Source organism: Epinephelus fuscoguttatus, linkage group LG19 (assembly GCF_011397635.1).
Source record: "Epinephelus fuscoguttatus linkage group LG19, E.fuscoguttatus.final_Chr_v1".
Taxonomy (NCBI): Eukaryota; Metazoa; Chordata; class Actinopteri; order Perciformes; family Serranidae; genus Epinephelus; species Epinephelus fuscoguttatus.
The window spans coordinates 29316163-29332798 of record NC_064770.1 but is presented as its reverse complement, the minus strand read 5'-3'; the positions used below and the strand labels follow the sequence as shown (position 1 = coordinate 29332798).

At 41.1% G+C, this 16636-nt stretch overlaps 1 protein-coding gene across 1 annotated transcript in view; it reads left to right on the top strand.

The window, feature by feature from the left end:
• Window positions 1-12385, top strand: part of slc9a3r1b (SLC9A3 regulator 1b) — a 39396-nt gene extending 27011 nt beyond the window's left edge. Inside the window, exons 3-6 of the mRNA XM_049560865.1 lie at window positions 3416-3569; window positions 7356-7399; window positions 10760-10879; window positions 10977-12385. Coding sequence (XP_049416822.1) covers window positions 3416-3569; window positions 7356-7399; window positions 10760-10879; window positions 10977-11114 — 456 coding nt within the window. The 3' untranslated portion in view covers window positions 11115-12385. The remainder of the gene's footprint in view (window positions 1-3415; window positions 3570-7355; window positions 7400-10759; window positions 10880-10976) is intronic.
• Window positions 12386-16636: the final 4251 nt, after the last annotated feature.

The window sequence follows — 16636 nt, the reverse complement described above, 5'->3', positions numbered from 1 at the left end:
GGTTGTGTTGGTATTACGCTAATTGGAAAATTAGTGTCTTGAATCTGTTCTGTCAGTCTTCCAGTTTCCCAGTTTTTATAACGAATACAGATTCACGCCTTCTCCTGGTACAGAGAGTTGTTTCCTCTCACACAGGCGCAGAAAGTACGTGCTAGTTGGCCACTGGCTGTAGTCTTTGCGGTGTGTTCAGGTGCAACTTTTCAGCCAAGACACAAGTCGACGCAAAGGTCGACCTTTTGTGTCGCTGTGTGGACGCCACATTAGTATGGGTATTTTATTGTAATTTTGCTGTTCTTGATTATATACTCGAGTGTTGCAGTACTTTGCCTTATTTTTATTCCTTTTAGTATGTTTAATGTATGCACCAAAAAATAAACAAAGCAAATTGCTTGTAAGTTAAAACCTACTTGGCAATAAATCCTTTTCTAAATCTGATTCTGACCCAAAAGTCACACAATAACATAAACAGAAGTGACCGACCGAGGTGTTTGGTGGCTTTGAAGAGTGTGATGTTACAGTTTCAGTCTTCCGTCGGAAATGACTGTCTGACCACAAGATAAAGCGGTGAAAATATTACACTGACTGAATAAGTACCTCTACAACCCCACTTAAAAACTGAGAGGGTCAGCTCAGATTTTTTTTATCATTATTTTCACTGATCACTGCTCTGACCTCTGTCACTGCCTTTTGCTAATGGCTGATTGGGTGTTTCCACCCACAAAACCCGGAAGATAACACGGGTGGACCCGCCCTTTAAGTGCAATTTTGAGGTACTTTACTTGAGTAACAATCAATCAACTAACAGAGAAAATAATCAGCAGATGAATCCATAATAAACATAATCATTAGGTGCTGTCCTACACAAAATAGTTAAAAATAGGCTCCACTAACTACAACAGTAAAATCCTGCTTTTACATTAATGCCTGTGTGATAATAATCTATCATAAGTAGGCTTTACAATAATGTAACAGTCACATGGGACATTTTTCTGCATTGAATACTTGTAATTAAAATACTTTTTATTATAGTTTTACTTTATGTTTTCAATGCAGGACTCTCCATTAGTATCTGAGTCAAACAAGTCTTCTTTTACTCAGAAGTGGTCTGGTCTTTTCCCAAAGTTAACAGCGTGTTCAGAGGAATGTGATGTGAACTAACAGCCGCTGTGTGGGGTCTTAAATCCCTCACAGGACTGTCACTGTGAGCAGCCTCACACTGGAATAATCAGCCTCTTAACTGGTCTGGGGTCTGCTCTGCCCACCTCTTCTTTAGAGTGTACACTGGCCTACTGAGAGGTATGAGAGTAAACAAAAACTAAAATTACAAAGTGAATTACTGCAATTTCAAAATGACATAAGTGCAGCTGTGATGTAGGATGCTCAAAACAAACTTTGTATCATACAAGTCTGGTCAAAAACAACGGAGTGTGTGTTTAAATATTTGTTAAATGGACAGTTCACCCTAAAATCAACTGCATCACTGCAGAAAAGGAAGCGTGCATTTACTCATGGACAAGACGCTCATATTGGAGACAGTCTGAGGTGTAAACATTACAATCTGTCACTTTAATACGCTCATGCTTAACAAAATGCCAGTATGAATAACAGTCTGAGCTGATGTTTGAGAGACCGAGGCACCACTGACCCTTTTAGCCTACCACAGACCACATGTCTGCGCTTTATTGTCCTCTAATAGATTTTTACAACCATAAAACCTTGTGGTTGTGATATCATACAACCAACCATACTTCCACTTATTATTTAGCCAGCAGAAGCAGAGGCAACCCACAATGAGTGTGTCTGACTCACTCAGAGTAATACATTATTTTAACACATGGTTGAATCAGAGCAGCGGCGGCAGCGTGTCCTCTGATGTGGACTATCACGCACGCCTCCCTTCACTCCCTAAATGAATGGCTATAGCAGAACTAGAGTGAAATGAAAAGGAAGAATCAGAGGAGAGGGAGGACAGAAAGAGGACAGAGGGATTAAAGGTCCCACAGAGATTTGGGGTCTGTATGAGAGTGTATAGCGAAGGGTTTCCAGTCCCCCAGTAGGCCCCCAGACAGCCACACCACCCACTGAGGAGCGGGGCTTTGTGGAGAGCGGACAGCCATTGTTACTGCTGTTACTGGCCGAGCGGCTATTGTCCAGCTTCCTCTGTGGGACTGGCTTAGACATGCGGGTCCACCCTATGACCTAAACACACACACACACATACACACACACTTCAAGACATTTCTCACATGCTTTCCCATGGTGATTCTATCCCAGAACTCTCAGCTGGTGTGGGAGGCAGCCACCTGACACACTGATTTACTGTATACCACAGAATTAAAGTGTCACACACAGTCAAGAACATGTAAACATGGTGTGTAACCATTGATTTAAAGGTCCAGTGTGTGTAAAAATTAGGGGATATAATGGCAGAGATGGAATATAGCATAATAAGTATGTTTTCTTAAGTATATAATCACCTGAAAATAAGACACTTTGTGTTTTTGTTTCCCTAAAATGAGCCGTTTATATCTGGATAAGGAGCAGGTCCTCATCTACAGAGATCACTATGTTTAACTGCTATGTTCCTACAGGAGCCCAGGACGGATAAACCAAACACTGGCTGTCAATAGGGCCATTCGTGTTTTTGCATTGGCCACAGGAATTACAGTAGCAGCCCCTCCACAATGAAAGCAAAGAAAAACACTGGGTTTTTTTTCACCTTCTTTATTCGGTCTTTTTACCCATTTAAATCAGTGAGTCTGTTTGTTTTGAAGAGGAGGAGACCACTGTGGATAATTTGCCTCCTGGTAAAAATCTCCTGATGTCTGGATCTTAAGTTATGAGAGAAAAAAGATGAGCACACATTAGCAGGTCTCCTACATGTCAAACAGCCTCGGAGAAACACTGATTTGTAATGTGACACTGCCTTCACCGGTTGTTTTGGAGAGGAAGAGACCTCTGTGGATAAGTCAGCTCTTGGTAAAAACCTCCTGAACAGTGAACACTGAAGGAACCTGGAGAAGTTTCATCTGGTTGTAATCTGCAATCCTCACTGCTGCATGACACTAAATCTTACACAGTGTTTCTTAAAAGGCCAAATTAAAACAAAAACAATCATCATTTTTGGTGTTGAGCACATTATGACGATTCTTTTGTAAGTTAAAGATTGAAAGATTGTGTGTGTGCATGCATACGTGCGTTTGTGTGTGGACACACAGGATTTCCTGCTGTGGAGCCTCTGGCAGACAAAGTGATAATACTGAGAAAGAAATCCTTGACAGTGATGAAAACAGTTTGGTCACTTCTGTGTGGGAACAAAGATAAGACGGCCCCCAAAGAGGATTTTTGAAGAATTTTGAAGGATTTTCCACCATGTTTAAATAACAAACCAAAATAATCTCTTTGTTCTCCTCAGGTGAACGGTCAGCCAATAGAAGGGAAGACACATTCAGAAGTCGTGGCCGCCATTAAAGCAGGAGGGAGAGAGGTACATCTGCTGGTGGTGGACCCCGACACAGACGCCTTCTTCAAGAAATGCAGAGTGGCCCCCACCTCGGACCACCTCACCGGTGAGAGGAAACACAGACAAAACCATTTTACCATCACTAATAGGCAGAATAAGTTCTACTGCGGGCGTCTGACAAGGACGGAGTGAATGACCGCAATTAGCTCGTAACATTTCACTCCAGGTTCATTGCCAGTCACAGTTGTAGACATGTTGTAGACACAAGACATCACCTCCTCCTGTCCTCCTCTCAACTCCAACAGATTAAAAAGCCTGTCACACTGTTTCTTGGCTCTCCTCTCCTCCGTTAATTCTTCCTATCTGTCTTTGTCTCACTCAATCCTGCACGGCTCTCCTCCTTTTCTTTCTCTCTGTGCCAAGAAACGTAGACAGAGACAGAGACGCTGAGACACTTCCTGCCCTCCCCCACACCCACGTGTTGATGCCCTGTGGAGAAAGTTAATCTTTTAGACATAAATAGATCAGATCAGACAGATCAGAGTGGGATCGCACTGAGTAACAGTGTTGTTTGGAGAGTATAAAGGTTTAAATGCAGATCTCTGTCTGGTTAAAGTTTACTATCACATTGCAGCTTGACACTTTATTAAAAAAAAGGAGAAAGTCTTCAACTTTTTACGAATGTCATGGACCCTCGAGGGTCTTCGTCAGTAGACGGAGTTTGCTCAGCTGACATGGAGACCTATAAAATGTCAGTCCTGTGTTAACTCCATCTTAGTTTTCCAGAAAACATCTAATAAGATGACTATTGTCTAGACTTTTTTTTTTTTTTGTCAACTGCTATTTCAAACGTCAATAAACCAATAATGACTGACATCTTTTTGCTGCCTCCACAAAAATATCAGATATTGTCATCTCAGGAGCTGATGGGGATTCAGTGCCTTGCTCAAAGGCACTTACACAAGTCACAGGTCCTGGTTATAGCTACCACAGCCCCCAGGGGGAGCCCTGATACAGTGTGTGATTTGGTTTCTGTGTTTAAGGGGCCGACCCTTCACACAAAAAGATCCTCAAGCAGGTGGTGTGTGTGTGTGTGTGTGTGTGTGTGTGTGTGTGTGTCCTGTACTTGGCCAAGTGTCTGAGTGCCACTCTGCACCACAAGACCCCTCATGTAAACATGCTGCTGCCAATTGTCGGCATGGCAACAGACAGTGAACGGGGTGGCAAGATGCTGCCCTCTGTATCCGGGACGGAAGAAATTGATTTTTCTTTTGTTGATGGTTTAAAAGATTGTTTCCTGTCTTCCCAGTTAATTATTAATACATTAGAGTAAGCATGTGGGCGACATGTCCTGTGTTGATATTTCACTAATATGCCTGTTTACATGCAGCCGTGCATACTCCAATTAATGTGCCCTAACACGTTGTTTATCATGTTAAAATATGGAAATGTGTCTGTCCCTTGTGCCAGTATTATTTCTAAGTTGTCCTCCAGTGGAGGACGTGTTTGACCATGCAAACACAGCCTTCCTCTTTCATTGTTTCAACTACCCTCTTGAAAATGTCAACATTACAATATTTGTGCATATCCAAGATTGTTTAAAAGATGTGTTTCTCCTTTTGACCAGCAATGTGAGCTTCTCTTTAGGGCGTGCATCTCTACCTCACAGCTTTGCAAACTGTTGGTTAGACAGAGCCGACCATAAACAGACAAGAGGCCAAACTGCTTTAAAAACCCCTATTAAGATGCATTTTCTGCATACACTGTATACATGTCCAAAGAATACTATTAAAACCTGAATAATATCAGCATATCCCATGTCTTAATCAGAAAATATTGGTATCAGAAAAAGATCTAATTCAAAATATCCAAATGTAATATGCTGTTGACATGGCCCGTATCAAACTCATAATATCGTGGGAATAATAGTGGAATATTAGCGTACATGTAAATGTGCCCAGCGATTGAGGTGGTTCATAATTTCCTGGACTCTCAAACCCTCCAGTGTTTCAGCCCAGGATTAAAAGTAATAACTCCCTCCAGGGGAGAGATTCCAGTGAGGTGTTTCCCAGGTAACTGCCTGCACTTCACATGCTGCCCACTCAGGGGGCACCTGCCTACAGTGACTCTTAACGTCAACACACTCATACAGCCTCTCTCCGAGCAGCCCGGCTGGCCAGCAGCTTTGTTTGGTTTCCAAGGCGCTCACTCCAAGTGGCCTCTCAGCCTGGAGCTGGGACTTGGAGAGGCTCCTCTCAGAGTCAGGGACACAAAAACACACACACACACAGCAAAGACCTGAGGAGGACTCAAATCTGAGATTAACTCTGGAGGACCAGCTACTGTCTCCAGTTATAATCATCATTAGGTAGAATCACTTTTTGGCTGTGCGGAGGATCGGAGGGATGGAAGGTAAGAGACGTGCCGGACCTCTGTGAGGATGCCTGGCTGCAGTTATACCCACGTTTGAACACAAAATGAATTTTTGAGAGGTGCTAAGACAAAATGCTTATCCACCGATTGGATAGTATCACAGTACTGGGGTGCTGATTCCATATGCATTGCGATTTTTAAGTATTGTGAGCTGATATTACAATTAATTGCAATTTTTGTTCACTTTTTTAACACTAAACCATGTGAAAAAGTTGAATCATACACTTCTAGAGACTGTATATCATGAGACATATTTCCGAAAACACGCATCACATGTCAGTCAGTCTTTGACTTTTAATTCAGCAGCACCCTAAACTGCACAGAAAAGTGGTTAATAAACTAAGGACTGTTTTATTTGCCCTATTTTTAAATATTTTATTCCAGCTGAGCACTTTCTGATCTTGCTCTGTGATGGGTGCTATGTTAAATAGACTGAACATTTTTACTAAAATGTACATGTACAATAGAATGAATAAGAAGCACTGATCAGAGTAAACTTAAACTGCTACATTTAGCTGTGTCTGCAGTGTTTTGCATACATTGATTTATTTGTGGCAGCCTTAATATCAACATTGACCACAACTTATTGATTTTAATTGAATTGAATTTGGTTTTATTTGATTTTTGTATTTAAAATGGGTAAAATTAGTGCTAGTGCAACCCGCCGTCCCTCCACCTCTCTCCCCGCCTCTCTCCCTGCCTCTCGGAGACTAGTCGCAAGGAGGAGAGCAGGTGGAAGATCTGAAAGGACCTAGAGTGACAAGTTAAATTCAGCCGGCACAAACCCCAGCGTCAGGGTTCACAGCAGGCTGGGTCTAATCTCTGTAAAGGCAGCAACAGAAAGTTTGCTTATCTGGTGGGAGTTTGCTCAGGGCTGGCTGAATTTGAGTCGCTATTCGAGTACCTTAAGGTTAGTATCCTCAGACCATCCGCCATTTTCTGCTCTAATTACACATAGACTGCCACGATAAAAGTGGCAACTTCTTTCCACCTGCGCATTTGAATCATATTGATTCAGGTACTGATTAAAAAAAAACCCATAATACTCAAGTGAATCGCTTCCCCCCCCCCCCCCCACCCCTACTATGTGTCAGCACATTTTTACAAAAAAAAGCTGCAGGGAAAAGTTCCACTACAGCCATCTGATATGCAGAGGGTCTGTGGGTGCGCTGGAGGAGGAGGAGGAGGAGGTATAGACGACCAGGAGGAGAACCATCTCATAGAAGATGAACCATCTATGAATAATAGATGACCTGCTCATACCTGCGCTATGTAATAGAGTAGGTGTTGGTGGAATGAAAGGTGAGCTGCAGAAAGACTCTTGATCTAGCAGAGTGGAGCTGATGGTGCAGGACTGAAGGACTGCGGGTATCATGACGTGACATTAGTCCTGACCGACGGGAAGATTTGTAGTTTTGGAGTGCAATGACTGATTCTTGTGTCATTTCCGTGCCTACAGGTCCACTGCCTGAGCCTGCCATTAATGGAGGAATGGAGGAGAAGGTAAGATTACACCAGCAGCATGTACACACAAATACAGAATGACACTTAAAAAGTGTAGAGCCATCATTTGGTTTTAAGATTTACTCAAGAGCAAAGCCAAAAGTGGGATTTAAGCTTTGAAGTTTGTGAAGAGTCGTCAGTCTCCCGCAGTGGCAACTTCCCTCCTCTCATATGGAGCCTCTTCTTCCTGACAGAGAGGACGAGGACAATAATAGTTCAGCTTTGAATACTCTGTGCGTGTGGGACAGACAGTCCAGCAGCCCGAGGTCGAGCAGCGTTTGAAAGTCACATCTAGCATTTTGGCATTCAGAGAACTGAGACACTGCAAGTGAAGTGAGTTATTAATCACAGAGACGTGTACTGAGCGGGCTTTCCTGTGATTGTCTAAACGTTCTGGCATTCATTGTATGGTGCTTTGTGGAAAACCGCACCCAGCTAGTTCTCCATTAACTTTGAATTATTTGAGTGTTTGACCAAGGACGGATTGTGTGTACAAAATAAAAATTATTCAATGGATAAAGGGGCTTGACCCACAGTTTATTGTATAAAAAGGTGTATAAAACTGGGAGCTAGAGGCATGGAGAATGTCGCAGCTTCATGTTAATCCTTTTGAAGTATTTGGCCGTAATCCCAATAAGACACACTGGCCAGCACTTACTGGAAGAGATCAGGCCCTCGCAGACTTCAAGAAATAGTTTGACATTTTGTTAAATGTGCTCATTTGCTTTCTCACTCAGAGTTAGATGAGAAGTTGAACAGTGTTTTGTTTCCCCTCATGAGCAAAAATGATCGCTATATGTCTTAATGTGTAGCCCCTTTACCACTGGACAGTAAACCCACAAAAACCTACTAACATCTGGCTTTTGTATGTAATGGGAAAGGTTATGATCGTCATTCACTCCTGGGACAAATGACTCTGCAGTAGTCACGGCAATTTATCAGCTCCAGCTCTGATCGGCAGTAATGGAAATACAACATCCAGGTGAAAGCGCTAACTTTAGCACCTTTGCTTTGGCGATGCAATGAAGCGCCACCACTTCTACATGCTGCTTAATTTTTTTAACAATGTGTTGTATTATAATTATTTATAATAGGTCTATCTTAAATGTTATTTATTTTGTGCGCTCGTGGACCTGGGTAACGAGTTTGGTTCTCTCATGCTCTTCTTCAATAAACTGAACCTTGAACCAAATTACCGTCTGTCTCCGTCCAAGCAGCACTGGAACGTTGTTAAAAATTTGTTGGCACCACGACTGTTAGAGAGACTGAATGATTGAGGTTTTTTTCTGGCCTCTGTGCTGCTTTCTACTGTTTACTAACCCGTTTCCTGGCCCATCTGTGACGCATTAGGAATTTTTTTTTAAAAGAGGCATACTCTTGTACTTCAGAGCCTACACAGCTCTGGTTTTCTTGCAACAGGAAACAGTATTTTTCCTATTTTAACGTGTTTTCCTGTGTTTAAAAAACCTGCATACAAACGTTAATTTTGGTGGAAAAAAGGGGTATATGAGGGACAGATTTTGGAGCTCCCTGACCATCCACCAGTTGACGCAAAACATTTAAGTCCACCAGCAAATGAACAGAGAGTTCCAGGTGCTTTTGACAAGTGGGGAAGCCAAACAGTGTTTGCCTACACATGCTGCACACATTGCGATGACACAAAGCTGGTTGTAAATTGGCAGAAATTCTCTTTAACATTGTAGCTAACATCAGCACACTTGTTACATCTGTTTATTGTGGCGATTAAATTTAAATAGTCAACAGAAGTTAAATTTACGCAATTGACACAAGGTGAAAATTAGTTTCGCTTTTTGTCTGAACACAAATCACCATTTCACACACTATTTCTTCATTTAGAGCTGTTGCCAGGCAACCATCAGACACTCCAGGAAGTTACCTGCCTGAGTCCAGACCTTTGAATCTGCCCACACCTCTGAGATTGAGTTGACTGAAAATGGAAACGAGGGCAATGATTTGCCAGTTCTGTCTAACATTGGGCAAGGCAGTTAATGCTCTCAGCCAAAAAATAGTCTTGCACAAACGCCCCCATATAACACTGAATTGCTGTTTTTATACTTACTGTTATTTTGCTGATAACAAAAACGACACATAACTAGTCAGTTAGTGAGTTTTAGAGGTGTTGTAAGTGGACTTTTTTAAATTCAGACAGGGCCAGATTACTGTTTAACCCGGTTTTCTGTCTTTGTGCCAAGTTAAACTAAGTGTCTGCTGTCCGTTGCTTCATATTTACCACACAGACATTAGAGTAGTACCAATTATCTGTCTGCCAGAGAGACAATAAGCATGCTACCCAAAATGTCCAGCTTTTACTTTAAAATCCTGTACTGTATGTTCCAACAAAAACACAAACTCTACGTGTGTGTGTGCTTTTCTAACGTCACAGGAATGCTTTCTGAGGGTCTCTCAGGTTACCAGAGTGTCTCGTTCCCAGGTGGACACACTAGACTTGTATGTAAATCAGTGTTGATAAGACGGAGATAATTCCAGACTCTATGAAGACTCAAGAACACCAACTAAAAGAAACCACTGTGCCGACCGTGGCTGCCTTCCGCTCGGGCATTTGGCCAGATATGCAAAGTAAAGGCCGACCCAGGCTTCCCGTTACTCAGGGACTTTATGTGCAGCAGTGAAGTTCTATGTTCCATGTATTGTTGCATAACAGAAGCTTGGTAAAAGGTTGAAGAGCTGAGAGGGAGGGGTGGTGCCGAGAGGTCAAGGAGAAGTTGTTCGTGAGGTAAAATGTGGGTGGGTTGGAGTGGGTTAGGTATGAAGAGTATGACAGGAGACACTGATACTGAGGCTGCAGGAATTTAAATCCCTTCATCCTGTAACATTTGCAACTCAAACTATGACAAAAAACATAGGAAATAATTTGAATGGCATGACTCATTCACTAAGGAAGAGAAGCAGGAAGAGTTTTTTTAGTCACCACTCTTACAAAACACATTTTAAACATGCTTTGCCTTTTGAATTCTCCCCAGATATAATCCAAGGAAAGCCCAGAGATGTACTGAATACCTCTCAGTGATTCCCACTTCACCAAATTAACAGATATGTTTGACAGTGAAATTTCTAAGAAGGAAACTCAGAACTCATCGTTACTCACTTTTCTTAAACTACATAATTGTGGAGAGGAACACTCCAGGTGCCTGTGAAACCAACTCAAATCCAAGGCTGCCCCCTTGTGGTGAGGTGTAGTACTGCATCAAAACTGGCAAGAAAAAAAAAGTAGTCTCCCAATCCCTTAAAGACGTTGATAGTGTTAATAATGTCTACATATTCAAAGAGAGGACACTACAGGTGAACAGGTGAAACTAATAAATATGTTTGTGTTCCCAGGTGAACGGCAGAAAAGCCAAAGAGGCAGAGAGGGACTCAAAGCTGTCAGTCAGTCCGTCTCCATCCAATGCCTCGTCCAGCACCTCGCTCACGACCCCGCCTGCAAACACCCCACCTGAGGTACGTCCCAGGAAATATCCTGCAGCACAATAACCTTACTTGATTTTCAAAATACAGTAATGTAACAATTTTCTTCCCCTTGTTTTTCATCTTTCAGGGTTTTATCGCAGACGCCATCCCAGCACTCAACCTGTCCCTGCAGCAGGTCAAAGAGCTCGCCCACCAGAAACGCTCCAACAAGAGAGCCCCGCCCATGGACTGGACCAAGAAAAATGAACTCTTCAGCAACCTATAGGGCACCTCACTGCACCTCACACACACACACACACACACACACACACACATAGATTTATAGTGAGACGTCAGAAAGATATTTTTTACTGTCATGAAATTAAAACCTTAACTACTGGCACCAGACAAATCAAGCCAACCTGTAAAATATAGTCCTCCTATTATTATTACTCTTCATTTTATTATAACCCAGACGTTATATATAAATAAAATGTATAATGTGCTACTAACAATGACAGATGCATATGCCAATGACAGAGAACTGGACCGTGTTGAAAGTATGTGTGTATGTGTATCTATCCTCTGTGTGTGTGTGTGTGTGTGTGTGTGTGTGTGTGTGTGTGTGTGTGTGTGTGTGTGGACCCTGACAGTCCCTGCTGGCCAGAGTCTGGTGCCTGTGGAAATGAGGAGGAGTTGACCTAATGACCCTTCTCCTCCTCCTCTTCTTCCTCCGTCTGCTCATCTGTCCTTTAAAAGTTTCTACTAACATTTAATACATCAGTGTCTTCAACAGCAGGAGTGAAACTAGCCCGACAATCAGTTCATCACATACGTTTAGTGTCTTTTTATGAGTTTGTAGGGATCAAACATCTGACTGAACAGTGAGGTTTTATTTGTGTAGATGACACTTTACATGTTAAAGCCCTTTTTTCAATTTTAAGAAAGTATATGATCCCAAAATAAGTTAACCACCATTGCTTTCCTCATATCCTGATGTGACCTTCCTTACTGTTGGCTTTAAACTGGAAAGAACTGTGTTTTAAAGATGGTTCTCTTATATTGTATGTATATAAATATATATATAAATATATCATATCATATGTATATTTTTACATTTGACAAATTCTGAAAATACCTGTCCGTTTCTTGCTACAAAACTGTCCAGCATTTATCCATACTCTGTCTGAATCTATGATATCATTTTTAATTAAATGTGAACTTCAGTTTATTCTGAGTAACTTATACCGTCCTCACTTCTTCACTTCATGTCCGCTTCAGTTCACATTTTTGAGCATAAAATGGAATATTTTTATTGCTCCTGAAGGAATGAGATTTTTACAGGTTTCTATCAATGTCTTCGAAACAATAATTATGTAACTTTGAGATGATGTATTTCTAAGACAATGTCTGTGCTTCACTAGATTTTATGCATTTGTCCAGTGAAGAATAGTGATGATTTTTCAAACTGAATGATTGAATTATATGAAGGTTTTTTTTGTAGCTTGTGTAAGAATAAGCGATTTCTATACTGTAATAAATCAGTCATCACAGCAACGTCCAGTGAGGGTGGTTTTTATTCAGTGATGTGACGTGAAACTAGGATAATGTTTATGTGTGTGTGAGACATACCCCTAAAAATGTGATGCTGTAAAGATAATACGACTTGTCTTTCCCATTAATTCAAAAGGCATAGAAGAGGAAAATTCTAAAATATGGTAGTAATTTCTCATGGTGGCTATATGATGTTTTACACCATTCATCTGACAGTGATGCATTACATCATAACCTGCTGTACTGAACAATAATGACCTCACACACCATTGAATATATGTAGTATATCAGCCCAGTCACCAGATGTTGTCATTGTATGTTAATGCAAACCACTGATATGTTAAATTTGTCTTATGTAGATTTAGTAGATTTGCAGTAGATATCTTAAAACACTTTCTTTACGTTTCAACGGTGCTGTGGTTAACATGTGGTTAAGTTTAGGCACAAATACCACATGGTTCAGGTTAGGAAATCCAATTCTGGCTTTAAAAAAACAGTTTTGGTGGCATAACCAGAAGCCATCAATGTCTCAGTAAAAAACAACTGCTTTTCTTGGCACAGTGATGACTTGTTAAGACAGTGGTTCCCAACTGGTGGGTCGTGGGTCTAATCTGAATGGACCGCAAGCGACTGGCGAACATGTTAATTTTGTAAAAAAAAAAAAAAAAAAAACGCACACTTTATATTAAAGTAGCGTGACTTTCTGGTGCGGAGCTTTTCAATTTGATGTCCGTTTCCTGCTGTAGAGTGAGCAGACAAAGGACAACTACTTGACAGTGACAGAAAAACAACATGGCCAAACATGAGTTTGACAGTGAATATATTATACTGTGTGGACCTTAAGAAACCTTGATGTGATCTGCATGAAACGTACAAATGTAATGTAGTCATGGTCTGAAGAAATGAACATACCAACATCTTTTTTTCTGGTCACTGGGCTGAGCATATTGGTCATCATACTGTATGCAATTAAAAGCATTGCATCAGAAGATGTAGTTAAGTCAGCACATTAACTGGTGCTGTAATACAAAATACTTGGGTTGAGCCGAATACTTGGATGAAATGAGTATCCGGTACAGATAATGTACTTTTAATGTGTATGATATGAGTAAAATGTGTCATTGTGGTGGCTGTGTTTAATCTATTACTCTTGGTTATTAAAAAATGATCTGGAGCTGAACTCTGAGGCTGTTCTGTAAATACTTTTTCTCACAAGTAATTAATATCGCAACTTCTAAACAATCCATGTAAATTTCAGGCTTAAAATAATAACTTCTGATGGGGCCTGACACACTTTCTATTTAAACTTCACCCACCTCTGGCTTAACCTTTGCCCATTCCAAGTACAGATACAGATAATTTCATTTGTTGAAAAGATACAGACAGATAATGGTGTACTTGCTCATCCCTACAAAATGCTGTATTTCAATAATTCAAACATTCTTCATATACACAAAAAGCCAAGTGCAATAACTTTGGTCTTTGTTGTGTGTGAATGTTTTTGCACATTATTTGTATTAAAGCAGCTGTAATCAATATATCTACATCAGTAATATCATTACCCATAAGGTCACTTGCTTTCATGACACAACAGAGAATCGATACATGCTCTGTTTACAGTTGGTTTCCACTGCCCCCAGGTGACCAGAAATATTACTTATTCCGGGTTTAAAGTGTCAACACTGACTCACAAAGGGCAAAAAACTTTCATCTCGTGAGACCTTTCGACTCATCTGTCCATCAGGGGCAAAAAACTGATCTATGGTCAGAGATGCAGCAAGTTTTATCCCCCAGAGGAGAGCGCAGCAGCTGTTTTCTTTCCCCTGTGATCCACTGATTATTTCTACATTAAACCATAACAGAAATGGCTCATTCAAACTGTTTACTAGCTGTTTTAAGGGTGAAAAAAGTGAAGATGCAACAATCAGTATTGTTGTGTGTCCAAAAAAAATCCCCATGTATTTGATGTCAACTGCTTCCTCTCTGTGGAACCAGAATCACTTGGACCAGAACACCTCAATTTAATTTCCAGTTTCATAAGTCTGACCCCATTAATGTAAAAATACTGTTCTAAATATTCACACAGATCCTTTTACTGCGAGTCATTTTCTTATTTGATGCCCCCTGCTGTGTTGATGTTTATTTTCATATGACTTGTGGTCGCAGTTGAGTGTCTGTGCTCCTCTTCTGTCCTCCTACATGTCACTCTGTCTCCAGCAGCTGTCTCTCTCTAATGGCCTCGACCTTTCTGATCCTCCACTCTCCTTCTGGCCCTGCCATCAGAGTCACAGCTCACTGTCACACTTTGCGCTGCTCCCTCTGTGTCCCACCGGAATAATTAATGTAATTGGACTTTGTGACAGTGATGGACATCAGAGGTAAATGGGATAAAATGGTGACTCGGCATAGGAGGATAATGACAGCGGTTGTTGTAACTGGCTATTATAAGAAGCCTGGTAAAGATGCTACAGTGTGATTATGATGACAGTTGTAAGGATGTTGTTCAGAGGTGTGTTGTAATGACGTCAAAGATAATGATGATGACCTTTATCAGAGGATTAACTGGGGCCAATTTATCACCTTCACTGTGCAAATGAAAGCTAGGAATGTATAGCCTGCAGCCAGTTAGCTTAGCTTAGCACAGACGATAACTTTAAGGGGGTATTCCAATATATATTATACATTCATGGGTTATCTGTAGCGTAGTGGATAGTGCCAGCGCCCCATATACAGAGGTGATGCCTTTCTGCAGCGGCCGCGGGCTCGACTCCAGCTCACGACCATTTGATGCATGGCATGCCCCCCACTCTCTCTCACTCCCCCACCTCACTCTCTCCTGTTAATTAAAGGCAAAAGCGCCGCCCACCCCACACCACCACCACCACCACGCTGCTGGCATAACACACACAAATCTCTGACCATAGTGTCACCGGCCATGTTGTATTGTGGGTAATTTTGGCGCCAGCTTTTGACAAGGAAGAGAAATGGGTGGAACAAAAATGCCCCTTTTTAAAAACTGTCCCTTGTGAGAAAACAGTTGAAGTATTAAAGCTGGGATAGGCAGTTTTCTATTGGTGTCATTAGGCAAAAATTCTATAATAAACTTGGAGCATTTTGTTATTCAAGTGGTCTGAGAGAAAACTAGACTTCTGCACCTCTTCTTGGTTCTGTTTTTTTTTTTTTTTTAGGTTTTAGGAAATCTCATTTCAGAGAAAGCATTACTGTTGGCTGTTCTACAAATTCAGACAGGCGTGCACATCCCTTCACATGGTGAAAGCCTAATTTAATGACAGAAAATTCTGCAGAAAAAGTTGCTCTTCCAGTATTAGCAACAACCACCTACAAAGCAACACAAAAGGGGAAATGACAGTGTTCAAGTTCACATTTATGTAGCTAATGTTAGCGGGAGCCTTGAATCAAAGTGTGTTATCTCAGAGGGCTTTAAAAGCTTGCAAGTCTGCAAAGAAAACATGATGGTAATTCATCATAATCAGGATCACTGAAAGGAATGACTAGTGCTTGTACATTTTACTGTTTAAAGCATGTGCATATGCCCGTGCTCGTCTGGTGGGAGAGGCTTAGGACAGAGAGGAGAGCTGAAGGAGGGTTTTTTTAATTTTTCCTTTTCCCCGGAAAACTGCCTTCTTCAGCTTTAACACTGGATACTTTAAGTTATATAGGAAATAAAAAGAGGAAACAGTCAAATTTCCTATTTAGCAATTATTCACGGAGCTTTCTCTGTTTCAGCAACTCATTGAACTCTTCAAAGTCATGTGTTTGTGCAGCCCAACTGCCAGAAAAATGTTGGCATTGTACGATTCTGCAAACCATTCATACTGTGCATTTGTATGTTATTATGGAGCTGATATATTTTGGTTAAGGTGTCATTAGATTTAGTCACAGAAACCACTTGATTATACCTAAGAGATGATCATGTTCTGTCTAAAAATACTTGCATTTGAGGGCACAATGTTGCAATGTTTGGGTAAAACTACCTTTTGTGGCAACATCCTGGCAGAAAAAGCATTCAACTTCTTGGTAAAAAAAAAAAACCCCAACTAGTTTTCGTGCCATTATCCCAGCAGGAAACACAGCAATTTCCCAGTTAAAAGCAACCATTTTTTATGGCACCATCCCCTGTTGAAAAACAGCCACAGGTCACAAAACAGCACCCATGTTTGCTGGCAAATTGCAGCTGGAAAAGCAGCAACGAGCTGCTAAGAAACATAACCAGTTTAGTTTGTTGATCTCAAA